The 12530-nt window shown below is 35.5% G+C and overlaps 1 protein-coding gene across 4 annotated transcripts in view; it reads right to left on the reverse strand.

The window, feature by feature from the left end:
• Positions 1 to 11686, reverse strand: part of LOC137286241 (transcriptional enhancer factor TEF-1-like) — a 28765-nt gene extending 17079 nt beyond the window's left edge. For 2 of the 4 annotated variants that reach the window (XM_067817971.1, XM_067817970.1), the window contains exons 1-2: positions 7545 to 7663; positions 5677 to 5905 (exon numbers count right to left, since the gene is read on the reverse strand). In XM_067817971.1, coding sequence (XP_067674072.1) covers positions 5677 to 5905; positions 7545 to 7565 — 250 coding nt within the window. In that variant the 5' untranslated portion in view covers positions 7566 to 7663. Of the gene's footprint in view, positions 1 to 5676; positions 5906 to 7544; positions 7664 to 11555 lie in introns of those variants that run through there. The other 2 variants (XM_067817972.1, XM_067817973.1) reach the window with 2 other exon arrangements.
• Between the last annotated feature and the right edge of the window lie 844 nt (positions 11687 to 12530).

Genomic DNA, 12530 nt, shown 5'->3' on the forward strand with positions numbered 1-12530 from the left:
TTACCTTAAAAATAGAAGTTCAAATCTGTATTTTATTTAACCTACAAAGAAGCCCAGAAAAGCTGCGTATCTGGGTAAAATATGTATAGAAAATTTCTAATTACACATTGAAAACTAGCTGTTGTGTACCAATTACACATATAAAATGTTAGATACGCAAACAGTTTAAAACATATGTGTAAGGAACTGATTTGTAACAGTGATTTTTTATGAAATCATTTCTGTTATATTTAAGTTATGTTTGATTAGGTATGACATAAGGCAGTACATGCTTGCTTAGTAAACTTACTCAACAACATTATACTCAGCTGAGAAAAAATCACTGAAATACCCAAACATCTGAAAGCAGTGGGTAATGGAAAATGAAACACCCACTGACATTCATAATACCTACTCTAAAAAAATACATTGGGTACAGAACCCACATGACCTAAATCTTATCTGGAGCTCTGCCTACAGACACAATGATAAAGGGCGTAAAATTAGTTTTACTTCATCAGTGAGTGAGTGACCAATATTTCCATTATATCACAGAGTGTCAGTCCAATATGACACATTCTGTGAGCAATTGACATATGGTGAAAAAATCAAACAGGAATACGGTTGATATGATCTTCTGTTTTAACTGTTTCTGAATGTAAAAGACTCACAGTAAGTGACTGTGTTACAAAACTGCTCCATGATGTGTCGATCAACTTTGTCACCGATCAATGTTTTCGTTCATACTTTTTGGTAATCCAAACTAATTAAACAGATAAAATAGTTTAATTCTCCATGCATTAATTGCCAGGAGATATCATACTTCACTTACACTGTGCATAATTCCCTCCTCCATTCTTTGAAACAATTTTTGGGAAACACTTCTTTTTCAGTGAATGTTTAGCAAAAAATTACATCACACTGTTTCACTCAAAAACAAAATAAGTAATAAAATAAAATTGGTAAATAAAGTAGTTTCAAAACTACTACCTTAGTTGTATAGACATACTTAATTTTACTGAGTTTGACTGTCTTGTGAAATAAGCCTGATACTGCAATGTTTCTCTTCTATATTTGCATAAGGAAAAATATTGCGGGGATCCCTCTATACCGCTGGATATTTTGGTGAAAAAGTATGTACTGTTCACAGGAAAATATGATTGTTAAAATGTCTTGCTGCTCAATTGCAAGTGCAGTTCACTCAGTTAGCATTAAAAACTTTTAACTTTCCAAAACAAACATCAACATCTTCAAATCACAGCCCAATAATTAAACGTAATTGCCATCACAGCAAGAGGGTGATGATGAAGGTGATTGGTCAATATCCAACAGATACTTGAGACAACATTACCTGAGTCTCACACAAGCAATGAAGGGAGTCACAGACAGGAGACACCAATATAGAGTTAAAATATTGATCTGCTATCTTTGTCAACAATCTTTTTGCCTAACACAGCCCTTCTAAGACTTGTTCAGTCCAGCTAATCTGTTCTCAAACACATGTCGGCAGTGAGGCAAATAAGCCCAAGTGACCAAACACTGAGCAGCAAGCACAGCCACTGGTGACAAACACACAGGAAAAAGTGGAAAGTCCACACGCACATAATCCATTCCTGGGGCAATGATGATTCTTCAACAATCTCAACAGATCCCGCCAAATACAAAACATCTTAGGCTGGGCTTGGAGCAATTGATAGGAGTAACAACTGAGTACACAGCCATCTTGTTCTCCAGGAACAAGGAGAATGACCGCGGCAGGACAATATCTTGCTTGTTACAAAGGAGGTCCTAATTCCGGCAGAACTGTTTTTCACTCTATCAATGTTTATCATTTTATGGGATTCTACAGAATACAATGGTCCTCTCATATTGTCATTCAACCATCCTCAAAACACATTAGCCAAAATAATGTCGTTAAAGGTTGAAGATGGTCAGAATACAACAGTTGTCATAATAGACATAATAAAGACATCTTTGTTCCAGAAAGTTCAGATACCTAGAGGAATAGGTTATGCTAAATCATTATAGTATAAGACATAGGCATAAATCATTAAAGGTGTCCCCAAAATTTGTCTATTTGGGGAAGAGGGGAATAATAAATATTAGCTTAATTTTATCACCCAAATAATGTTCAATAAACTTTCATTAAAATATATTTTGTCAACAACAGAAAAAGTCTCAAATTGGTAAAGTTCTTACATTTTATACACAATGAGATTTCTTATAAAATATCAAGGATTTTTTATCTTAAATTCAGAGGTATTTTTATGAAGAAAAATTAAGCATTTAAGCATCTTCCACAGGTCTTGTTATCTATCGGTGGAGCATTCTACAAAGACACTGCATTAGTTATAACTTCAGAACATGAAATGGAAACTTTCACATTCAAATTTGGGAAGTTTTACTGATACCTGTTTTAGACTATGAGCCTCAGAGGATATCTTGATAGATCTAGAACTACATAGGCTTCCTACCCTGTCGACCGCACCAGGAAAGGCATATATAGTAGTAATAAGCTTTCTGAAGCAATTCATCCTATGCTGGCAATATCTAATGGACACGCCAGTCACCATGGTCAAATAGCATGGTTTGCTTATGTGTAGCTTCTTTTAAAATTTTGATCACACAATAATCAACTTCATATTTTGAAAAACACCTATCATGATGACATTTCCATAATTTCTTGAATTATTTCAATTATAGAACGTCTGTACGTTGGGTATCTCAAAGTTTCTACTCATATCACATACAAAGGATAGTGAATGTTTCCCTTTGCTGTATCAGCCTGATAATGCTTTGCCACACAGTAAATTGTGCATCACACTATCTAGAATAATGGAGGAGGGTGTTAATATAAAATCGACATTAATCTACAAGCAGTTGAACAGAAAGATCAAACAACGAAAGAATTTAATTATGCCTCATTTAGGAATGGAAGACTTATCTTTAACTATTATAACTAACACTAAAAAGTTCTTCATAAAATGTCACAATATACTGGGAATGGAAACGAGAATTATCAACTTCTTTATCAGCTCTACTGCAAACTGCTATAAAGTACCATAAGATCTAACCATTTCTGTTGCATTAGGCATACAAAAATATACTTCAATATTTAATCTTTCAAATCAATAACTAAAGTCATAACTAGAATTCTCATTATGATAACAAACTTAATTGTCATCAACATTTATGCAGGTACTGTCTTCAAAAGGGTTTCGGAAATCTGAGCTTTGTTCTGCTCAACAAACTAGCTCAGACAGCAGGATTTGGAGCAAATCCTCACATCTCTGCCAGGCTATCATTAATACTGGTAAATGTGTATGGGAGCATCATGTTTAAGATTTATTGGTACATGCGACTTCCCTCCCATTCAGGCCTTTCATGCAAGTGAAGGGACAACTGAGGGGCTCAGCGACTATGTCGCAGCCTCACACCTTGTCATTACCTCCAATGGCCTATGTTGACACACTTAACGACTTTCCACGGTATTTGCACCTGTACAGGTGTGTCAGTTCCACTTCTCCCTCAGGCACAGAGTGGGTGTCCCCTCCCAAAACCGTTCTATTTTTAAGCCCAAATAATAATATTTTTCAATTGTATACAGTTGTGTATGGATGAAATAATGTTCCGGTTTGGAACATAATGTTGACGTTTTAAGTTGACAAAAGAACTTTTCACTTATGCAATAGAATATACAGCTGAAATACAAGCACTATCTCATAATCACATATTCACTGGTATTCACTTACAAATACTTATAAGCAAAACATGGACACATCACGACACAATGTATGTATAATCGATCATGTCAATTCCACAAAGATACAGTGTAGATCACACTTCAAAGCAGTCACCTGAAGACTTGTTGCTACTAATACATAATATTGCCCAATGGTTTTACACCACTAAAATACTATACACTCGGGTGATATCAATCAAGGGACACATGAAATTTTAATTAACACTTTACATACCACTTCATGCTTTGTTAATCGACACTTTGTCAGTGTGCACTATACGAGTACTAACTACAGGAAATATTGATTTACCATTTCAAAGCACTTTCAGTGCAGAGATAAGTACCAATATACACCTGGATGTGCAAATTTTACATGACTGCGAATATTTTTTTTGCTATTTCAGAAAAAAGTTGAAAAGAGATCTATTCCGATACAGTTTTCTGAGGGAGCTTTAGTGCAATGCTAGTTGTATTGAGATTCATGCAACGTTAGTTGTTTAAAAAATACATAACATTTTCAACTTATTCTGTCACAGTATTCACAAAATATTGTTGAACATTGTCAGTGAAAATTTCCCCAGTCATCAAATTCGTCATCATTCTTTCCCTGCAGAATCAGTCTGTCTCCGAGTCCCTGAATCATATTTTTCCTTCTTACTACCCTTCTCCGCAATGCTAAAGCCCCAAATAAAGCAAGTCTAAATTTCCTCAGATTCTGAATCTCTGGCCTTCCTGGGGCTCCTTTTCAATTTATATGGGTTTGTTACGATAAATAATCAAATATGTTCAGATGCTAAGTATTAGTTTGCAACAGTATAGACATCTGAGTATGATAAAACCTCCATGTTAACAGAAGACAAGCGCTTGTTGTGTAACATGCTGTAAACTCCATGACATGTCCAGATGCTGTTTGACCAATGGTCACTAAGCATGGCTGTATACTTCTGTCTGTCAAATCAAGCCCCAATTTACATTCCTCACTCCCTGAGGCCTGCCAGCTCCACAGGGTAATTGATCACCTCTTGACTAATTATATTAATTAACCAGGCACAGTCGTCTAATTAATGGGGGGTTAGTAAACTAGATCCAACAGCTACTGCCACTATCACCTGTTGTGCAGCATGAGTAGCTTTGTCTATGAAGACTCATCTCCAGTCAGCAAAGTAAAAATATTCAGCGGGTAACCTTATAATACACATGGTTTGATTTAAGGATGGTGACCATGGTAGGCATAAGGTTCAAGTTGACCTTCAAACCAAAGTTGAAACATAGATGCATACACAATAAATATAAATCTTAGGTTTCTGAAGAATGATTCTGCATCCCTCTCAAATTAATTATATTTAAATGTACAAGGTACACCGTTGCCATACAGTTTAATGTCAAGCCCAAGCTGACATGACACCTTACACACAACATGGGGACTGTATATGCGACAAAGTGAATTAGTATCAATGAAGCGCATAGATCAGTAATGTGTAGAGAAGTCAAAGTTGGTCAGATCTAAAACATATTTTACATGTTAATGGTGTATGTGGACAAATATTTCACTGAGCTTTTCAAAACTAGGTTGCACTGGTGTGTGTATTATAGGGAGTGAGTGAGTGAGCGTGTTTCATGTTGCTTTTAGCAATAATCCAGCAATATCATGGTAGAGGACCCCATAAAAGGGCTTCACACTTTGTACCTTTTATATAGAATTGAACTATTTTCAGAATAACAAGTGAGCGCTTTAACCACTAGGCTACCCCACGATCTGATTTATTGAGGAAGGGTGATATATACCATATTGCAAAAAACACCCTTAATAGTGAAAATATAACAAATTTTAACATTGTTGTTTCTATATAACTTGATTCCTACTAAAATAAACTGGCCTCAGTGTCCTGTTAAACTAAAGTCTGGTGCTGTTGATGAAGCTGTTTTTCAAAAAAGCATTGTTTTGAGATTCTTACCATACATCTTCCCTTCATCTGACAATATAATTTTCCGACGACCACATGGTGGGTATATGGCTAAAGCTTCTTGGAAACTCTGTTCAATGTCAGGGCTCCATACACCTTCAGCATCGGCCAGATCCTCGCTGGAGCTGTTAGCTTTACTCTCGGAGTTTGAGGATGCCCCAGTTGGAGGCCCTTCGCCACTATCTGCGCTCCATGCTGAAGACATCTTGTTTCGAACAAACTGCGAAAAAAAAAGGAAAAGAACATGCAGATAAAATGCAAGTCACATTTTAATCATAGATGAACCATTCAACTATAAATTACTTATGGTTCTAAGATTTTCTAACTAAGGATCATGATGTTTCTGAGGTTCGCTTCTACACTGCTGCCATATCTTGATTCAGCTCAGCTATGAAACCAAACTCAGACCTGGTTTTATACAGGAAAAGAGCACCAACCATAGGACTGGCTCAAACACATCCATACTTTAATTCGGTTACTCCAGAAATCCCAGCCACACAGAAATGTCTTGTCACTGAGTGTAAAACCTAAGTCATCCTATATTTCCACTGTACAGTGTTGTAGCCTAGTGGTTAAAGCATTCACTTGTAACATGGAAGACCCAGGTTCGATTCTCCAAATGGGTACAAAGTGTGAAAACAATTTCTGGTGTTCCCTGCCATGATATTGCTGGAATATTGCTAAAAGCAACATGACACTCAATTCACTCACTACATTTACACAAAAATATTAATCACAGACACATACCTCTACAAAAATTCTAATACTCATTTAAACCAAATTCATCTTTCAATAAAGGTTACTACCACTAATGACTTAGAATGTGACTTCAGTAGCAATAATCACTGTGACAACAGCTTATTTACGTAGTGGAGTGTACTAATTGTAACAATGATGAATCAACCCATTTACAAACCAGAGTTGGGTCTTTGTGAAGCTCAATGCTTGATAATGGCATCACAAATAATATTTTCTGTCACAAATACTTCTAAATATTGTATCACAAGATATCTGACACAACCATGAAACCTGGATACCAAAATTTACACCTGCACTGCTGAAAACCTGATACTTTCATTTCTTGTGCAAACGAGAACTCAAACGAGAGTATTATATCTTTACGTTCAACCATTCAACATTGTGCAATGTTTAAGAGATGAGCAAAAGCCTAACTTCAAAGAAAAGTGATTTCTAACCTGCAGATTGAAGTACATGCAATCAGGTTACAGTTTATTGAAGCTTGTAAAATGTCTTTGACAGAGATAAATTTTGCAAATGTAAAGAACAAAATATTAACTTGCTACAAAACATGAAAGATGAAAGCATATCCTGACAACATAGCAATTGAGGAATTAGAGCAAACAATATTGATGTAAACACTCCTAACATTGTCCTTATTTACCTACACTGAAACTGACACACTCAGGTGGTCAAGTACTCCATCAAGACATTCATGTCCAAATGTCCAATATACCAGGGGATGGTCAACCTCCAGGAAATACATGGACACAAACACTACTTACTTTTTACTAATATGTCAACACAATGAAATTAATACATACCAAAATATATGCAAAGAACTGAACAAGTTATTGTCAATTTGTCATATCCCCGAGGTTAAAGACCTAAGATTTAAAGGGTTCATACAATGAAATACAGAAAATTCAAAATTCCCTAAATGTCAAACATTTCACAAAATACAAATTTGGATAGTTTGTAAATAGTGCATGACAACTATATTATTTAATTACTGAATCCTTATTCTTAATTCCAGTCTGTCAAATTTATCATTACAACAAACAAAAAAATCAATATTCACATCAAAACATAAACAAAACACATATAAATGAAACATTTACCGTAGGCCACAGATAAACCATAGTCCTGGTCTATTAACATTCCAAGAATGAAGAAAGAATTCAAATGTTGTGAGGAAGACAACAATCTCTCCCTTCCTTCAGATCCTATAGGTGACCGAGGTTTCCTTTAATATTTCATTGTTGCTTCCTGTTGACTGCAACGATCATGCCAGGATCCTATGACGAAACCCTTCTACCTAGCAGCTATAATTGTCCCTAATCACAGTGGTTGCACAGCCACAGGCCACGATACAACCAACTCACACTTCCTATACCTACTAGCCTTAAGCTGACCAACTAAACATGGTTACATGATAACCAGTATGCCTCTATCAATAGACTTCATTACTTATTCTATTGTTCCTGCTAATTGAATGGTGGGTTCATAAAGGCATATTTATCCTTGTTTAAACTGCAAAAACATTCCCTAGGACATACCATAACCTTTAACATTATTGAATTTCTCTGTTTGAAAATTAATTCTGAATGCTTATTTCACGTCAGTGACTCATCGGCATGTGATGATTTTGCATGTTATAAAAGGCATTGCATGTTTATATGAATTAGTCTCCAGAAAGCTAACTCTACTGCTGCCAATTACAGAGTGACACTTAAACCCAATTAATGAGCAATGAAATACTTGTTACATATAACAAATTAGTGACTCCTTTCTATCATTGTGTTTTATGACAAATTAAAATTTTCTTAATTAAATAACTATCTATAAAAATACCAAAACAATGTACATCCTCATTTCTAACTAAATAAACATCCAAAGAATCAATTCAATACAATCACAAAATCACTTTATGAAATTTAGTAAATATATTACTTACATTGTATTCATCTTGAACACCAGGCGCAAAATAATTGTAGTTGTAGTGAGAAAAATAGAGCTGTCGCAACATTTTGTCAACGTTTCTCCCAAAGCCACAATTGATTATGTTGGAAATGAATACAAGTACATTTGTATATGTCTCAGATGAAATACGAAGTATCAGTCGTTGTCTTAATAGATCGGGGAAAGAGCAGAGGCCAGCCGGGATGCAGAGGGTCCCGAGGCAGGCTTTTATTGCACAAGTAATTTCTTTCTACCTGAATGAGTAAAGAGCTAAGGGAATTGGAAGTAGCTTGTAGATGTAATTTCTACCTCATATTTGTGAATATATAAACAGGTCGGATATGGGTTGTCTCTACTTAGAGAAGAGAAAGATGGCAGCAAGCTTTAGCAGATCATTTAAGTTCCTATCAAAGCACTTATGACTCTGACAACATATTCCTGATCTCTGACTAGGGTGGTTACAATGAGAAATAATGAATCTAATTAAAAGAAATTTAAAATATCTTACTATGAACTGTTATAAAGAAGAGAAATAAAAATGGTTGTTGAGGTAATTCAGTACGTTGACTTGATACACTTGAACGCAGAATAAAGTTCACAAATGATACTTTTACGTCTCCTTATCAATTCATTACATGTTTTTATTCTCAACACAACCTAATATACAATGAAATAGTTTACATTAACATCATTTTAGAGCCAGAGCTCAGATTTTTTATGTCATATCAATACAACTGATATTTTTGGATGACTGAAAATTATATAATATCATTTTATCAGACAATAATAATTTTTTCAAACTTTGTTTCATATGAATGCACACAAGTAACAACAGAATAATGTGATCCACTATGTACATTCATACTTTTTGTTTGGTGCTAGGTCTTTGCAAAGATAACAAGTATTACGATTAAAGAAAAGTGTAGCATTAGATGTTTTTAAATGAACATGCAGTTGTTACATCACGCTAAGGTTAGTGAGTTTCCAAATAGAGAAATCGCTCATGGTCTCCCAAATCTTCCAACAGTGGTGAGTCAGTCACTCCTTTTTTAAAATAAATTTTTATTTCCTTCAAGTCACATGCACAGCTTATGATTCAAGCAGCTGAAGTTAAGATGCTTCTTGACACTATACAGAGGCCATGGACAAACTGATGGAAGTGTCCTACCTCATCACACAAGGGAGAAATGAAAATAATAAATTCAGCCAATTTAACTTTGAAACTTTATGTAATGAAGGTATTTATGTTGAAGATCCCTATATAACATTTATGTTGAAGATCCCTATATAACATAATTACTTTGCCTTTTAAGCCATGTTCTTGCTTCTTTCACATATGGATCATGTCAAATGGAATTGAGTGGTGTGAACGCCAACATCAGTCAGCATTTGAGACAGTAGTAGTAGTGGTGGTTGTGGTTATTAACTCATTTGAACATATAAAATAAGCACTATATACCTATTTCCAGGCACTGACTGGCACTAAAACTACATGTACAAAAATGCATTAGAATAGTCAACTGTATCAGATTTAAAAAGAACTATGTTGCTTGCCATCATTATTTAAACTGTTACAAATCCAACTAATTTTGAAATACTTCTGGTTTCCCTCACTGTCAATAGCTATTTTTCCCCATTATCATATTTAAATGTAATTTAACTGGTGATAGTAAGATGTGCACTACTATTACCTTGACTGATGATCCATGTCAACAGGTTTACCTTTTGCACAGTAACATTTTCTCTGGATTACTTTAGACTGGTGAACGTTACCAAACAATGACGCAATCATATATATCTGAACAAGATGAAATATATTTGCATTGGTTATGATAATACTATTGTTATCTCAAAACATTCCTCTTTTCCAAGAAATCCAGGCAATCAGAAAAATATGACACAAATTTAAGATACATCTCCACAGAGTGTTACAGGATTTCATAGTGTTAGTTACACTGTTATCAAATATCACAGGCCTGTTGGTATTGAATGCTACAGCATTTTCTACATATCAAAATAAATAACTTAGAAACATTGTGCTTCTCCAGATAAAAACACTTAATTAATAAACAGAAAAAGGCATGCTCAATAATGAAACAAATGCAAAGCATTTTTAACGCTTGTCCAGCAGTTTGAAAGAATGGTAACATCAACTGCCTCTGACTATGACTTTGAAATGTGTCAGAAGAGCAGTTGGTACCAGAAATGCCCAAATATAATCACAATGTGGAACTGAACAAATATTTGATATGATTGAAATAAATTGACTTAAATAATAAATTTAGTCTCTCTGAGAGTCCATAAGTTATAAGCGTCATATTTGCTAAAAACATAGGTTTTAAGCAACGGTGTAATTACTGTAATGTATCACAGCAATCGACGTGACAGTGACGACAAAGTGACAACACTGATGACTTCACAATCACATTGAATTTAACGAGTTTCATTGGCACACTGATATCCTTAGTGCAAAATACACCTGCCTGTCCTTATCAAGGATAACCGATAAACCAGCTACCTATAATGACTGTAAATACCCAATCCACGCTGATAGTTAATTGACAGATGCGTTTTTGTACAGAACGGCTCCTGCACGCGCGAGGTGGTGTGTTATTGTGTTGTATTGTTCGAGCGGGTAGAGCCACACACACCTCATTGAATTGAGTGGTCGCTCAGCTGACTGCAGAAACACTTCACCTAGAGTATTTCACTCTACACTATTACGGTGACAGGATTACAGTTTTAATATGTAAGACAGAATGTATCTTAGTGAGCTGATAATTCCCATGTGATCATTGTCGAGGAGCTGACAAGCGACCGCTGCCCCACAGAAGGAGGCCGTTTCTGGCCCGGACTGCCCCGCTTGTAGAAGCTAGTATGTCTGCCATCGCAGATATCTCGATGTAGGTCACACTGCCGACATGTTGAAGAAAACAGCGAAAACGCTGGATAGTAATGACATAAGTAACTGTCGTGTATATATGTATGATTACAATTCGAATCTACTGCCCATCCCGTACACTGACTACAAGCCGGAAGTGCCATCTCCAAGTATGACAAATATTTGAGAGATTCGAAACCCGTGCGGACATTTCAGTCATTCCCATGCTTATACGGCAAGATCGGAGTGAAAATACAAAAAAATAACGACACATATGAATTGTACTCACCCAACCTGATGTCTGAGGGTACTTTTATCAACTCTTGACCAAATCGAACAAAATTTAAGAGTTGAAGAACTCTCTTGCTGGTATGTTTGGTATGACACAAAGAATCCAGACAACGTAGTGGCCTTTTGCGCATCCCTACCGCGCAGGGGAGGACCTGCTAGCATGTTGGGAGAAATACTAAACAATGATGTGTATTTAGACCCAGTATAGCTACTAAATGCAATGAATATATTCTGTAATTCACATATACATCATATCTAGCTAATGCAAGTTTATCTTGTGCATGCATGTTCGTCAACATATTATATTTATGCTGAAAGAGGTGGAAAATCCCGATGACCTGGTTTGCCATTCTATTCACCTCCCTCCGCCGTGTAGCAAGTGCCCGCCGTTTTGTTTTAGACGAGTTGCTTTCTTGTGCCTTTCATTTAGCTGCTTTTGCATTGCTAAACGCACTAGTATTATAACATTTTATTTAACATATTTTTTACAAAACGTGTGGCGTTTTAACTGGCAATTTCATACAAGCGATATCGTTATTCAATTTTTCGCGCCGAATGGTTGGCGCAACAGGTATTGGAATTAGAAGAATGCATAAAACGCCAAAACTCAGCTGAAGGAGATTCCATTCGTCAAGATATATACAATCGATTGTTTTCAATGATGTCGTTAATTTTTATTTTAATATTAACATCATTATGTCAAACATAAATGTTACAGTCAGTATTGACGATTCCGTTGTTAGTCAAGTTTTCACGGAGTGTGACTTAATCGTTTTCAAAATTATTTCTTTCATATTGTTTTTACCGTATATAATATCATATGGAATCTTTAACATTAATGCGGTAACTGAAAGAGTAGTTTGTCGAGGTGTTGATAATACCATGTCGTTATTTTGTTTATCGCCTTGAACTTGACGTCTATATCCATGTCATTCATGACGATAAAATACCTTTTAATAATATTTGTTATAAT

This window comes from Haliotis asinina, chromosome 6 (assembly GCF_037392515.1).
Source record: "Haliotis asinina isolate JCU_RB_2024 chromosome 6, JCU_Hal_asi_v2, whole genome shotgun sequence".
In the NCBI taxonomy this organism is placed as follows: domain Eukaryota; kingdom Metazoa; phylum Mollusca; class Gastropoda; order Lepetellida; family Haliotidae; genus Haliotis; species Haliotis asinina.